This window comes from Hypanus sabinus, unplaced genomic scaffold (assembly GCF_030144855.1).
Source record: "Hypanus sabinus isolate sHypSab1 unplaced genomic scaffold, sHypSab1.hap1 scaffold_249, whole genome shotgun sequence".
In the NCBI taxonomy this organism is placed as follows: Eukaryota; Metazoa; Chordata; class Chondrichthyes; order Myliobatiformes; family Dasyatidae; genus Hypanus; species Hypanus sabinus.
The window spans coordinates 110,905-127,345 of NW_026780613.1; the positions used below are offsets into that span (position 1 = coordinate 110,905).

At 43.4% G+C, this 16,441-nt stretch overlaps 1 protein-coding gene across 1 annotated transcript in view; it reads left to right on the forward strand.

The window, feature by feature from the left end:
• Positions 1-2,041: 2,041 nt before the first annotated feature.
• The window catches only part of LOC132388009 (NACHT, LRR and PYD domains-containing protein 3-like), a 29,722-nt gene continuing 15,322 nt past the window's right edge, over positions 2,042-16,441 (forward strand). Inside the window, exons 1-5 of the mRNA XM_059960344.1 lie at positions 2,042-3,527; positions 7,012-7,103; positions 8,702-8,868; positions 11,986-12,157; positions 12,256-12,321. Of these exons, the coding sequence (XP_059816327.1) occupies positions 7,094-7,103; positions 8,702-8,868; positions 11,986-12,157; positions 12,256-12,321 (415 nt within the window). The 5' untranslated portion in view covers positions 2,042-3,527; positions 7,012-7,093. The remainder of the gene's footprint in view (positions 3,528-7,011; positions 7,104-8,701; positions 8,869-11,985; positions 12,158-12,255; positions 12,322-16,441) is intronic.

The window sequence follows — 16,441 nt, forward strand, 5'->3', positions numbered from 1 at the left end:
GTAAGGGCTCTGTGAATCTCAATTGAAACTTCTACACATAATCGACATTTATTGCAGACAGGTCATAGAAACATACAAAATAGGTGCAGGAGTAGGCCATTCGGCCCTTTGAGCCTGCACCGCCATTCAGTATGATCATGGCTGATCATCCAACTCAGAACCCTGTACCTGCTTTCCCTGCATACTCCCTGATCCTTTTAGCCATAAGGGCCATATCTAACTTATATTCCATTTAACTTATAGGTCGTATCCAGCACTGCGATTTATTTTGGACCAGCGTCAGCACTGCTGAGAGCTCTGTAGTAGCATGAAATTTACGGAATGCACCTCGAAGGGGTAAAAACAACCTGTGAAATTTTAGTATCACCATTACAAAATGGCTGAATGTTCAGTTTAATTTTTTCACAATGAAGCCGAGAACGTGTCACACTGAGTTTGTTGTTTCCCCGCTCGGTTATCTTTGCGAGCCACTTCCTCCGTCACCAGGGCAACAGCTCACCAGAGCTGCAGAGAGTGTTGAACGTGTTTCTCGCTCTCTGGTTGCTGACTCCCAGCGGAGAGAGAGTGGCCTCAGATACGAGGATGCTTTCAGCATTTGCTGATGATACTAAGCTGGGTGGCAGTGTGACATGTGATGAGGATGTTAGGAGAATTCAGGATGACTTGGATAGTCTGGGTGTGTGGGCCTATACTTGACAGATGACGTTTAATGTGAATAAGTGTGAGGTTATCCACTTTGGGAGTAAGAACAGGAAGGCAGGTTATTATCTGAACTGTGTAGAGTTAGGTAAGGGAGAATTACAAGAAGATCTAGGAGTCGTTGTTCATCAGTCACTGAAGGTGAATGAGCAAGTGCAGCAGGCAGTGAAGAAGGCTAATGGAATGTTGGCCTTTATTACAACGGGAATTGAGTACAAGAGCAAGGAAATCCTCTTGCATTTGTTCAGGGCCTTGATGGGACCACACCTGGAGTATTGTCTACAGTTTTGGTCTCCAGGGTTAAGGAAGGACATCCTGGCTGTAGAGGAAGGCAGTGTAGATTCACAAGGTTAATTCCTGGGATGTCCAGACTGTCTTACGCAGAGAGGTTAGAGAGACTGGGCTTGTATACGCTGGAATTACTGAGATTTAGAGGGGATCTGATTGCAACAAATAAGATTATTAAGGGATTGGACAAGATAGAGGCAGGAAATATGTTCCAGATGCTGGGAGAGTACAGTACAAGAGGGCATGGTTTGAGAATAAGGGGTAGGTCATTTAGGAACTTCGTTCCTTAACTCTAAGGAAAAACTTCTTCTCCCAGAGAGTTGTGGGGGTCTGGAATGCATTGCCTCGGAAGGTAGTGGAGGCCAATTCTCTGGATGCTTTCAAGAAGGAGCTAGATAGGTATCATATGGATAGGGGAATCAAGAGTTATGGGGACAAGGCAGGTACCGGGTATTGATAGTTAATGATCAGCCATGATCTCAAAATGGCGGTGCAGGCTCAAAGAACCGATTGGTCTACTTCTGCCCCATTGTCTATTGTCTACTTACTGTTCGGGATGGAATAAAGATGATTGTAGGGATTGCATCTATGCAATTCTGTTCTGGGTGTCACACATCTTGCAGTCAGTCAATTGCTTCTGCATCAAAAGAACAAAATGAAATCTCCTGCACTGGGTTTCCAGTGCTATATTTTCAATTTTATATTTAAAACATTTTCTTCCTGTTACCCGACGGGGAAAATGGCTGCTAATTGACCTGGGCTACACCGCACTCAAAAAAATAATGAACAACTGTGTTCAATGAAACTGTGGGAACAAGCTAAAATGTATCAGCACCCTCTTTGTGGTCCAAGGCCCATGTTTTAGAGCTAATCCCCGTCTAGAAAGAGGATCATCAGTCTCCAGTTCTGTCACGGGTTGGTGTGGGAGTGTAAGTTTTTGAACTGGGATTAGCTGAGACACTGTCGCATATTACCGGCAGCAAAGAGCCCTGGGAGAGCTGGTGCTTCAGATACAATCTTGGGATGTGGTTTCCAGGAATATGGGACTGGCAGTGTTTGGGCTTCGGTCCACGTTGGTGCTTTTTCAGATGCGGCTGGATGTTCCTCCTTCCGCAATGAAGCAGACGTCTCAGGTGGCTGGATATTGGTAGCGCGAATCTCTCAGTGTGAGATGCGGGAACACCCAGTGTGAGATGTGGAAAAGATGTGCGGGCTGTGACCCTCTGAGGTTGGATCCTGGGACACCACCCATGTCTAAATCAGATAAAGTGAATCAGGGAATCAAGTTGTCAGGGTTTATGAGAAGTTGAGCGAGTATTTCTGTTCTGTGCTCAGATGTTTGGTTCTGAAGTCTCTTTGGAAGCAAAGCAGAGAATGAGTTCCCATTCCATCCCTCACAGAGAGAGGCTGTGATTAAATTTGCACCAGTAGACATAGACCGGGGTTTCAGAAATCAATTCACGTTTTGAAGTTCCCCCTCATTCTCACCTGTCTATCTGCCAGTGGGAGCCAAACAGAAACGCAAGATGCTGAAGATGGAACAGAACATGGAACAGTACATCACAGGAACAGACCCTTCGGCCACAATGGTGTGCCAGACCAGCTGAAAAATAAATCAACCCCCGCCCCCGTAAAATCTAGGGTTGTTGCAGGTGGGGTGAAGTTGGGGCGGCAGTGATTATTTACACCAACTGAATAACAACAAGCCTGGATACATTGGGAATGGAGAGTATGTCTGGATTAGACGGAGAGTCTGGGATCTGAGAGTGCTGCCTCAGGATAAAGAAACTTCACTTTCAAACTGAGATGAGAGACATTACTTCAGCCAAAGGTTGTTTGATCTGTGGAATTTATCACCACAAACAGTGGTGGAGGCTATCTTTGGGTATATTCATGTTCTGGATTGACAAATAGGTTGAGAATTATAGCAGGAAGCAAGAATACGGTGTTGGAAAGTAATCCTCCATGATTGATTAGAGAGCAGACTAGAATGACTTTATCACATAATTCTCCTGTTATAAATTATGACTTGTATCTTATACTATGACTGAATGATGACTTCCTTGTATTCCATCACGAGCAAGAGAAAATCTTCAGATGCTGGAAATCCAAGCAACAGCCACAAAATGCTGGAGGAACTAAGCAGCTGGAAGAGAGGAGCGTTGACATCCAGATGCTGCCTGGCCTGATGAGTTCCTCCAGCATTTTGTCTGTGTTCCTTTGTATCCCATATCAGGTTTTGTAAAGTTTGAGGGACAGTTACTGATTTCTTCACTCGGATCATGACATATGCGTTCAAAATTTAAATGTCAGGTTAACGCTTTGTTCTCGTTTGTTTTAGTAACATAATTCATTACTTCTTTCGTTGAAGTTAGACCTGTGGTGAGAGATTTATTGGAAGAGACGCCCACAACTGGATGCAAACCACAACTGAAAACAAGGGAACAGCAACAAGTGAACCAGCCCGAGGACGGAGATCATCAATTCGACAGAACCCTTCTGACTCGGAGTTTCCATTAATTCAGTCAGGAGAAAGTTCGGTGAGTCTCATTTACCCAAACACTGCTCCTTGAGACATTACATTTCTGTACCAAGGAAGATAGGAAATAGCTGGAGTGAGACTGAATAAATGTAGAAGTGCCAGTTGCAATCATTCCAGATCTACTGAAGTGCTGTCAGTATAAGTTCTGCATAATAATTATATTATGCATGTGAAAAGAAACATTACGTTGATTAAGTACATACATCGAGATTTGTGTGTTAATGTTGTATCCCAGCAGGTTGCGGATCGACCATGACACAATCGGTGAGCTGGTCCGCACGGTACGAGACCGAGGGACGCGCTCCCCGTTCCCTGTTACTGACTCGACAGTCTCCCCATCTACCGCGCGCACCAGCTCACCGCCCCGCCCACTGCCCACGCGCGCCCTCTCGCGGAAATTCGTCACCCTCGGTCTGACGTTGAGAAGATTTAAGCATGCTGCGCGTGCCCGGTATCTCTCGTGAAGTGACGTGACATTTACTTGTCTCTCATTGGAGACACCAAATACCAATTTAGTATACCAACCAATGGAGATATGGGTTTCGTTATTAAGGAGTCCCCTTAACAAGGAGTTGGCGGAGCTGTCAGGGCAATGGATTGAAGTGGGAGTTCAGGGGGTTTATCTCCTCAGAATGAGCAAGGATGGAGAAGGCTTCAGCATATTTTTACTGGACACCGATAAAGTGTTGCCTGCAAGTGCGGAGTCGGGGTGATTTTGACAGCAAGTCACGATCTTACTATCTGACACGGTGGGCTGGAGGGACCCGGTGGCTGCCTTTTGTTTGAAGTGTCTGGGTTTAAACAGCGGAGTAAATAGACCCACCTTGGACCAGCAGGCTGTCCCAGTGGGTGTTGTGTGGTCAGATGCTTGGAGTATGGTTGCTCCCTGTCTGCAGTAGGGACAAAATGCAATATTTTCAAGTCTGTTATTGACTGAAAACATGTAAATTCATTCTTTTTTTATTGTTTATGATACAATCATTGTCCAATTTATGTTCAAGTTTAATAGTCATTCAAAACATACATGAAACACATGAACACAGCCAAATACAACAGCCTCCTTACTAGAAACTGCCTCTCTAAGATACCCCAAGGGCATAGGCATTTCCTGAATAATATTATCTATCCATTGTAGCTTCTGTCATCCTCTCCTTCTTTTGCCTTCTGTCTTACCGAACATGAGAGTCGTCTCCAAAGAATCCTGCCCCCTCATGATGTGGTCAAAATAATTGAGCTTTTCAAGCTTCCTAGTGAGAAGTCTGGCGTATTTCTCCAAGTATTGACTTGTTCGATCTTCTTGCTGTCCAACGAACACTTTCCCCCAACATCCAAGTTCAGAGGCGTTGATTATTTTGTATTCAGCCTTACTAATAGTCCAGCTCTCACAGCCTTACACCACAACTGGAAATACTATATACTTGACTCTACGGTCCTTATGTTATGTCTCTGCACTTCAGTATTTTATCTAAATTTGAAATTACTGCCCTCCCCAGAAGCAAGTGCCATTTAATACGCTGCATTTACCATCATTTTCAATCTTTCTTTATTGATTAAAAAATTTATATGAATAGATACAAATCAGCGGTGAAGTTATATCAAATACATAATAGAATAAATGTACAAAATAGAAAATGATATACACTGTCAAAATCATGTGTAATATAATATTAGGCTATTATATACAAACAGAGAACCACAACTCCTCTTGACAATTCATACAAAAAAAGACTGGAAATGTTCTATTTATAGGAGAGAAAAAAACACTAAACTAACCTAAAACAAAAAAAAAGGGGGGGACTGGTCAGTCCATTTGAGGACAAGATTACAAAAAAAGAGGAAAACGTCCTTCTGGTCAAATCTGAAACTTCACGGAGAGAGAAAGAAAAGAAAGAAAACAACAACAAAAAAAAGAAAAGTAAAGAACTTAGATCTTATGAAAATATTGAATAAAAGGTGGCCAGCTTTGTTCAAATTTGAAAGATGTATCGAACGTCCGACTTCTAATTTTCTCCAAGTTTAAACAAAACATAATGGAAGAGAGCCAGAAAAAAGTCATAGGTGAATTAGGATCCTTCCAATGCAACAAAATAGCTCTTCTACCCAATAAATTTGAAAAGGCTATTACATTTACCATCTATAGAAATCTTTGAACCACGGAATAAAAAATCCGTCTCTGCTTCCACTTCCTTTCCATTTATTACCACAGAGTTAATAGGACTGGCTGGTTTTCTTAATATTGAGCAAGAAGCCAGCTTTCAACTTTCTTCTTTCATTTTCATTAGAAGCTTCTTCAGATCCTCCTCACTTTCAGCCATTAGAATAGTATCACATGCATATCTGTTTATTAATATTCTGTCTGGTAATTTTCACTGCAACATTTTGAGTCGCCTGGACCAGCATTCCTCATATGCTCAGCATATAGATTAAATAAGCAGGGTGACAATATGCAGCCTGCTCATACTCTTTTCCAAATCTTGAACCAGTTTGTTGTTCTGTGTCGTTCTAACTGTTGCTTCTTGATCTTTGTACACGTTTCTCATAAGGCAGAACAGATGTCCCGGTATTCCCATTTCTTTAAGGATTTGCCATAGTTTATTATGGACCACACTGCTGAAGGTTTTCGAGTAGTCAATAAAACATAGATAAATACTTTTCTGAAATTCTCGCGATTTCTCCATTATCCAGCGTAGGTTAGCAATTTGGTCTCTGGTGCCTCTGTCTCTTCTAAAAGCAGCTTCTATCTGGCAGTTCGTGTTCCATATATTGCTCGGGTCTTGCTTGCAGAATCTTTAGCTTTACCTTTCAAGCACGTGAAAAAAATTCGGTAATTTGAACAATACTTTACATTTCCGTTCTTGGGTATTGGGATAAAAACGGATCTTAATCCAGCCTAAAAGTCATTGTTGTTTATATTTTTCCAGATCTGCTGGAAAATTGCATGCAACACTTTTACAGCATCACCTTTTAGAATTTTCAACAATTTTACTGAAATCCTATCACATCCTGCAGCCTTATTATTGGCAATGTTTTCTATCACCCATTCGACTTCACTTTCCAGAATGTCCGGCTCCAGATCGGTGAGGGAGTCATTGCTGGTGTCTTCCCTGTTGGGTCTTTCTACAATTCTTCTGTGTGTTCCTGGCAACTCCCTTTGATGTCCTTTGCTTCTGTAAGGTCCTTCCCTTCTTTGTCATTTCCTATGACATTTTACATGAAATGTTCCTTTGATTTCTCTAATCTTCTGCAACAGATGTCTTTTTTTTACAATTCTGTTGGCTTCTTCAGCTTCAGTGCATTGCTCCTTTAAGTAAGTTTCCTTATATTTCCTTGCTATCTTTTTGAACTTTGTGTTTAGTTGGAGGTCTTTGTACCGATTTCCATTTACTCCATGGAATGTCGGAGATGAGCAGTGACCTTACATAAGTGTTTTATATTTGAAGGACAGAGTAACTGAATCAAACTTTTTTATTTGTGTAATTCAGGTCATTGCCAGCAGGTGGGGCGTGCTTCCACCCGGACGTCAGACAAACAGACGATAATCAACCAACGTCAGTCAGAGTCAGAATGGACACGGGTATGTTCACTGGGCTCTTTCTCATTAAAACTCTGTCATCATGGTATACGTGTAATCAAATCGTCAATAATTCAGAGGGATAAACTTGGGAGATAAAGGGGCAGAGAGAAGGTACCATCAAACGGAGTCATTGTTCCAACTGGTAAAGAGTCCATGAGCATTGGAACAATTCACCAGCTCCAGCGCAAGGACCTAATGAGGGGAATGATCGAATCGCTCCCCTCACCACACAAATCTTCACCTGAGTGAAAGGAGAAGGAGCCTCTGAATAAGGTGGGAGTGGGTAACACTCAGACAGGAATACAACAGCGGGCAATGTAACAGTCGAGGGAACAGATAGAATTTCTGTCAGCATTTGGTACGCCCTGATGTGGGAAATGCCTCCGACAGCCAGTGAGAGAAACAGAAGGTGTTTTCTGTTTGGAAGGGCAATGTAGAATTCTCCCCAGATTAACGGGTTGTTGCACAATGGAGGTGAGGGGAGTCCCCTGTGTTTGTTTTCTGTGGCCGAGTTAAAGAACGTTATATTGAGGGAGGACGGGCTGGGTGCAGGAGACAGTGAACAAGAGAAATTGTACACAGGGAATCTGGGGTGGGGGGGGGGGGGTGGCTACTGAAGCAATGAAATGTCCTTGGCGAATAGGATTAAAGTAAAACAAAATAATAAGTGGAGAGGGCACCGTACAAAATGCTGGAGGAACTCAGCAGGCCAGGAAGCACCTATAGTGAAAAAAATAACCTTCGCGTTTCGTGCTGAGGATCTGTAAGTTGATTTCAAAGTCGCCTTGGGTACATAAAATGGAGTCAGCACGAGAGGAGCGTTGTTCTGGCTGAAGGTCCGTGATCAGTAGTGTCCGCAAGGATCACTGTTTCACCATGCGTCGTGTGTGTGAATCAAACAGGTTAATCATATGATATACTGGGTGGACTTATTCGTTGATTTACAGAGTTGGAGGAGTTGAATAAATTTGGGACTGTTGTCAAAGTGTTCGGCATCCAGTTAGAAATAGGAACAGAGAGTCACCAAGTACAGATAATTCAGGCAAATGTGAGAAGTTGCATTTTGAGAGGTCAAATTCGCGCGCAATGTGCACGGTGAATGTTGGGACTAATAATAAGATTGATGTACTGTCGGGTCTTGTGATGGATGTGCCCAGCTCCCTGAAGGTGGCAACACAATTGGTAGTGTGCTAACGATGAGTTGAGGTATTTGTTAAAGTTAGACTGTAACTGGATACGCGTTGGTTAAGAGACAATTTCAGTATTGTGCACAAATCGAGAATGATGTGAAGGGTCTGTAGAGGGTGCAGACGAGTTTCACCACAAAAACCTGAGGTAACAGGTCTGTTTAGATGGTAAAGTTTAAAGGGGATTTACGATGCAGGTTTTCCACAGAGAATGATCGGTGTCTGGAATGAGCTGCCGAGGGAGGGACTGGAAACAGATACTCAGCAGCGTCTGAGAGGCATTTGAACTCATGAGTAGGCCGGGAACGGGGGACATTGACCGTGTTCCTGAAAATGGGATTGGTTTAAAATGGCATCGTGTCCGCATACGCATGGTACATCTACTATTTTATGTTCTATGAACGACTACAGATCTGAACTCCGCCATCTCCGCCTTCCTGTCAAATTGTGACGATCACCAACTGTTTTGGTTGACGAGATTCTACATGGAGCGACTGGAGCAGGCGATTGAGGAGGGCGTGGAGGGAGTCAGCTTCATGTTAATGGGCGAGGATCACTTCACCGGGCAGGAGTATCACGTAAGTGGAAGGGACATACACTGAGTGTATATTCTACTGAATCTATCACAAACCGACAGAACCGGTGTAACGACACCTCTGGGCTGTAAAAATCCTGTAATGCTTGTGGTCAACATCAAGAAAAGAGTTTTCATCTGCGAAAAACCCTGAACTTTTATTAACCAACACAATCCTCTCTCCAGTTTTCTGATCACATTCATTTATAGACAGATTAGGATACAGGCAATGATTGACTGGTGAATTTAGTGATGTGACACTTGACGGACATTGCAAGTGGACAGATAACCACTCTACACCACTCATCACATTATGTTCCCAATGTTCGACCTTAATGGCCACTGACCAGTCTGCGTTCTCCTGATGACCCACGGGTTTCCCACAAATCAAATATATAGTGACTTATTTCTCAGCTGATTCTCGGTCGACCTTCAACCCCATCGTCAGTTCAACACTGACTGTCATCTCTCATTTGAACTGCTGACCCTTTTTTTGATCAATATCCCAACATGCCTCATGGTTCTGTTACTTCTGTTCCTTGTGACTTCCAATTTGAGTTTGTAATTACCATAGCATATACTGTTAACATGGGAAGTGCAACATTAGTGCCACTGAAAATATTCCAAACATCTACAGCTAACATAGAATTACAAGGAAACAGCTTTCCAATGGTCCACGTGCTACTGGACTGCGTTCACCTATTACCACCTAGAATGAATATTAGTGAAGAGCCAGACACCATACTGAGCATTGCATTCCACATGAGGCAGCTGAGAATTTCAGTCCAAACTTCTTACTCAACATTACCACCGGTCGGCTTTGGTCTGTCAGACATACACAATAGTCCTGAGTTTGCTGGCTGCTCCTCACTGCCAGTTCCCAGCTGTTGGCTGGCACTGGACCCCTCATGGATCCTGGCAGTGAAGGGTGAAGCTGCTGCGGTTCACCAGGGATTACCCTGGCAAAACTCAACAGTGGTCCGGCCATAGTTTCACCTAGTCATAGTCATCAAACCTTACAGTACAGCAACAGGCTCTTCTGCCCACCTAGTCCACACCGACGTATTATCTGCTTAGTCCCATTGATCTGAACTCGGACTGGAGACGTCCAAAACTCCCCCATTGAATGAACTTATCCAAACTGATCTTAAATAATCAACTTGAATGTACATTGACTAATTAAGATGGCAGCACGTTCCGCGCTCTTCAGCAACCTCTGAGTGAACAGGTTCCCCTTCACTTTGCCTTTCACCTGTCATCATTACCCTAAGATCTCTAATTCCAGTCTCACTCAACCTCAGTAATAAATGTATTTTCGCAATAACTCTCTGTATACCTTTTATAAACTTGTATATCTCTTTCACATCTCTCATGGTCCTCCGACACTCTATGGAATAATGTCCTAGCCTATTCACACTTCCTCTATATCTCAGATCCTCAACTCCTGGTAACAATCTGTATTTTATTCTGCATTTGTTCAATCTTATTGATATCCTTTCAGGAGGTAGATATACACATTGCTTCAATTTAGCCTCTGAAACATCAACTTCGACATAATATCCCAACTTCTGTATTCAATATTTTGATTTATGAAGCCCCAAGTCCAAAAAGCTTTACAACGCCATCTACCTTCGATAACACTTTCAAGAAATTTTGGATCTTTTATTGTATTTGTCATACTGTCAAGACATAGTCTTGACCAATTTGTTTCTTCAATTTTAATATTCAAATCACTTTCCCATTTTTGTCTTGACTTATGGACTCCTTGCTTAATTACCTGTCTTTGAATCAAATTATACATGCAAGATATAAATTTTTTGATATTTCCTTTTTGAATTAAAATTTCTATTTCATTAGATTTCGGCAATAACATTGTTTGATGCTTTTAAGATGAAACAATTGGTTATTAGGGGAAAGAAATAAATATACATATTAAAATTATTACGAACTCCATGGAGCATGTGGAGATCTTCCAACCACCAGGCATTCTTTCTTTCTTTCTTTCTTTCTTTTTTTTTTTTTTTTTTTCTATGGGGCAGTTAGGGGGGAGGGGTTAAGGGGAGGGGGTATGGGTTATATACATTGTTTTTTCATACTTTGTAATCATTTAAAAATGCAATAAAAAATTATTAAAAAAAAAAAAAAAATTTTGGATCTGTAGCACTTTGCAGGATCTCATCACACTTCCTACTCTTGTCATTGGTACCAACATCGACCAAGACCTATTCATCCTGCCCTTAAGAAAGTTTCGGAGTCGATACGAGGTATCACTGACCTTGGCAAGACACCATCCAAAAATCCTGTTCTCGTAAATAGAATCTCCAGTCTATTCTCCTGATCATTGTATTCCCCGTCAGTGCATCTCAGCACTTCTCATCCCTTCCGAGTCACAAAGCCAAACTCAGAGCCAGAGGCATAATCACCGTGGCTTTCCTCTGCGAGGCCATACCCCGAAACAGAAAGCCGTATCCCTGTTACAAAGAGTTTCCTGTAGTGGCTGCCTGTCCCCTTCCCTCTCCTGACAGTCACCCAGTTCCCTGTGTTCCGGGCCTTGTGTACAGCTCCCTCCCTGTATAGCCTGAGTCAATCTCTCAGCCTCCGGAATGATCCTGAGTTCACCCAGCTCCAGCTCCGATTCCTCAGCACAGTCTGTATTAAGCTGCAGCTGGATGAAATTCCTGAAGGTGTAGTTATCGGGGACACTGAACGTCTCCCTGTCTTGCCGCACCCTGTAGGAAGAGCATCCCACTATCCTGCCTGGCTTTCCCACTGTTCTAACCGTGAAAAAGAGAAGGGAAGTATTACCCAAGATCAACCCAAGCCTCCGCCTCTCCTCAATGAACCCTCTCTGACACAAAGCATCAATAACCTACTCTATCTCTGGCTCACTCACACTATGACTGCTTTGCTTAAACATTGCCAAGTGGATAAGTACCCCGCAATCTGTGGCGTTCAGAAAGTCATCACTGGCCATGCTAACTTCTTTTAAATTCTTTTTCCTGCTACGAGCAATTGCTGTCAGTGATTTGCGACGAGCAGAATGTGCTGGGTCTGTCCATGTTCAGGGTAGATTTGAACCCATCCCTCCGTTCCTCAATATATTCCCCATTGTTCATTACAGAGCGTGACTGAGCTCGCGAAGAAGGGAAACCGAGCGGGCGCTTCCAAACTCCTCCTGGATCTGGTGATGGAGAGAGGCTCCGGGGCCCGGAAGGTGATGTGGGAATCCTTTGTGAAACTGCACCACCATTTACCGAAGCTGAGCAGAATATTGAATGAAATACGGGAGCGAGGTACGGTGTACAATACACTGTGTGTTACAGATGTAAATGCTGATGAGTTTACAGTATTACACAGAACAGACTTCATGCAGGTAAATCTGTTTGAACAGGTGACGGCCAGTTCGCCTACATGGAAACTGAGCGGGATTTCTCTGAAGTGCCCAAACATCTGAAAGGTAAGCGATGGAACGGAAATCTGAAAGTCTGTATTTCACACTGAGAGTCTGAATACGTCTCTGTAGAGGCCTGTTTAGAGACTGTCAGTCTGGGAGACAGGTTTTTGTTGTTATTTCACACTGAGAGCCTGAATACGTCTCTTTAGAGGCCTGTTTAGAGACTGTCAGTCTGGGAGACAGGTTTTTGTTGTTATTTCACACTGAGAGTCTGAATACGTCTCTTTAGAGGCCTGTTTAGAGACGGTCAGAGTCTGGGAGACAGTTTTTGTTATTATTTCACACTGAGAGTCTGAATACGTCTCTTTAGAGGCCTGTTTAGAGACTGTCAGAGTCTGGGAGACAGGTTTTGTTGTTATTTCACACTGAGAGTCTGAATACATCTCTTTAGAGGCCTGTTTAGAGACTGTCAGAGTCTGGGAGACAGGTTTTTCTTGTTATTTCACACTGAGAGTCTGAATACGTGTCTGTAGAGGCCTGTTTAGAGACTGTCAGAGTCTGGGAGACAGGTTTTGTTGTTATTTCACACTGAGAGTCTGAATACATCTCTTTAGAGGCCTGTTTAGAGACTGTCAGAGTCTGGGAGACAGGTTTTTGTTGTTATTTCACTCTGAGAGTCTGAATACGTGTCTTTAGAGGCCTGTTTAGAGACTGTCAGAGTCTGGGAGACAGGTTTTTGTTGTTATTTCACTCTGAGAGTCTGAATACGTGTCTTTAGAGGCCTGTTTAGAGACTGTCAGAGTCTGGGAGACAGGTTTTTGTTGTTATTTCACTCTGAGAGTCTGAATACATCTCTTTAGAGGCCTGTTTAGTGACTGTTAGAGTCTGAGAGACAGGTTTTGTTGCTGTGGCTGGAGGACACGAAGCAATTTGCATTTGTCACAACACCTTTTCTGTGGGGCCGAGTATCTGGAGATTTGACAAAACTGAAGCCAAACCATTCCAATTGGAACATCCAACTCCAGCAAGGGAAATCTCGCACCTCTGATCCAAAGTGGAGCCGAGATTTGTTGTTATTCCTCCATACGAACATGACATGGGAGCAGAATTCGGCCATTCAGCCATTCAGTCTGCTCCGCCATTCCATCATGGCTGATCCCCGATTCCACGCAACACCATACACCTGCCTTCTCGCCATATCCTTTGATGCCCTGACCGATCAGGAACTTCTGCCTTCATTACATCCATGGACTCGGCCTCCACTGCAGTCTGAGGCAGAGCCTTACAGACAGTCATTATTCTCTGGCTCAAAGAGTCCTCCTTACCTGTTGTAAAGGATCGCCCCTCAATTTTGAGGCCCTGGCCCCTAGTTCTGGATGCACCTGCCACAGGAAACATCCTTTCCACATCCACCCTATCTGGTCCTTTCAACATTCTGCAGGTTTAAAAGAGATTCCCTTGCATTCCTTAAAATTCCAGTGAGTACAGGCCCAAAGTTGCCAAAACACATCTCATATGTTAACTCCTTCATTCCCGGAATCATCCTCTTGAATCTCCTTGGGACTCTCTCTAATGACCACACATCTTTTCAGAGGTACTGAAAAGCTGTTGACAACACTCCTGCAGTGCAGCCTGACTATACAGTCCTGTAAAGGCTCAGCATTTATATTCGATTCTCTTTTTTGCCGCCTTTACCACAGACTCGACCTTTAATCTTCTGTGAGTTTTGCTCGAGGCTCCGATGTCCCTTTGAAGTCGCTCTGCACCTCTGATTCTTGGAACTTCTTCCTATTTAGTTAATAGTCTGCTCCTTTCACCAAAATGCATTATCATACATTTCCAACAATGAATTCCATCTGCCACCTTTTAGCCAATTTTTCCAATATGTCTCAGTCCTGTTGCAATTGCACTACCGACCCCTCCACCTGTCTCTGTATCATCCGCAAACTTTGCCACAAATACATACATTCAATCATCTAAATCATTGATAAACAATCTGAAAGTCAGCGGTCCCAATACTGATCCCTGCGGAACACCACCGGACACTGGCAGCCAACCAGAAAAGGCCCCTTTTATTCCCACTCGCTGTCTGCTGCCTGTCAGCAATTCCGCTGCACGTGCCAGTATCTTTCCTGTGACGCCATAGATTTTTATCTGGTTAAGCAGACTCCTGTGCGGCAGCTTATCAAATGCCTTCTGAAAATCCAAGTAAATGGCATCCACTGACTCCTTTGTCACCCTGCTTCTTACTTCCAGGATGAATTCCAACAGAAACCATGCTAACGTATATTGTCATTAGTCTCCAAGTACCTCGAAACCTCAAACTTAATAAGAGACTCCAACTCTTTCCCAGTCGCTGAGGTTTGGCTAACTGGCCTATAATTTCCCTTCTTTTGTCTTCCTCCCTTCTTAAAGAGTAGAGTGACAATAGCAATCTTCCAGTCCTCCGGGACCATGCCAGAATCAAGTGATTCTTCAAAGATCATGACCAATCCATCCGTCATCCCTTCAGCGACCTCTCTCAGATCTCTGGGACGTAGTCCATCTGGCCCAGGTGACTTTGCACCTTAAGAGTTTTCAGTATGCCGAGATGTTTTTCTTTTGTAATAGCAATGGCACTCACTCCTACTGCCTGTCACTCGCAGACCACTTCATGCTGCTAGCGTCTGGAACAGTGAAGATATATGCAGAGTGCACATTCTCCAGTGTTCCAGCATGGACTCTCACCTCTCTTTTAATCTTTATATAACTGAAAAAAGTGTTTATTATCCTGCTTTATATTATTGGCTTTTCTGCTCTCATATTTCATCTTTTCCTGCCTCTGTAATTCGCTTTATTCCATTGCGATACTGATACTGTAAGTTATGCCTCTCCCTCTCAATCTGTATTATGAATTCACTCATATTATGATCACTATCTCTTAATGGTTCTTTTACATTAAGCTCCCTCATCAGATCAGGGCTATTACACAACACCCAATCAAAGACGTCGTCTCAAGCACAAGCTGCTCTGAAACGCAATCTCGTGGGAATTCAATAAATTCCCTCTCTTGCAATCTGATTCCTGACGTTTGTTTGATTTTCTTATTCCCCGTGCACATTGAAGTCCTTCATTACAACTGCGTCATTGGCTTTAACACATGCCTTTTCCAACTCAACTTTGCAATCTCAACCCCACACATTCGCTATTTTCAGGCCAATATAGGATCCCCATAAAGCTTTTTTTTGAACTCTTACAGTTTCCTACCTCCACGCACAAAGCTTCAACATTCTCTAACCCTATGTCACCTCTTTCTGCAGATGTGATTCCACCTCGAACCAGCACAGCCACATCACCAACGCCTATGCCTTCCTGCCTGTCCTTTCGATAAGACGTAAATCTTCTAACGTTAAGCTCCCAGCTATGGTCTTCTTTCAGCCACGACTCAGTGATGCCCACGACATCATACCGACCAATCTCTAATTGCACCAAAAGTTCGTCCACCTTATTCTGAATGTTGAGTGCATTTAAATATAATGCGTTTAGTCCTGCATCTCCACCCTTTTGAATGTTGTCGATGTGGTACAATTTAACAGTTTGCTCCGTCTGTATTTGAACCCAGTCATTGGCTTGTCCACCCTAACATTCATGTTAAACCCATCATCTACTTGTAAAACTGCTGGTTCATCCACAGCTTTATCATCCTAGTTCCAGTCCCCCTGCCATTTCAGGTTAAAACACCTAACAGCCCCAGTAAATCTGCCCGTAAGAATATTGATCCTTATCGGATTAACGTGCAACCCGTGCCTTTTGTACAGGTCCTACCTACCCCGGAAGTGGTCCCAATTATCCAGAAACCTGAATTCCTGCCCCCTGCTCCAAATGCTCTGCCACACATTTTTCTGCCACCTCATTCTATTCCTATTGCCACTGTCGGGTGGCACAGGCAGCAATCCTGAGATCACTACTTTTGAGCTCCTGCTCCTCAGCTTTTTTCCTAACCCCCTGTGTTCTGTTTTCCAGACCTCCTCCCTTTTCTCTTCCCTACGTTGTTGTTACCAATGTTTGTCACAACTTCTGGCTGCTCAGCCTCCCTTCTCAAGATATTGTGGACGCGTCCAGAAACATTTCGGACAATGGCACCTGAGAGGCAAAGTGCCATCGGTGTCCACAGAATCGCCTGCCTGTCCTCCTGACTTTAGAG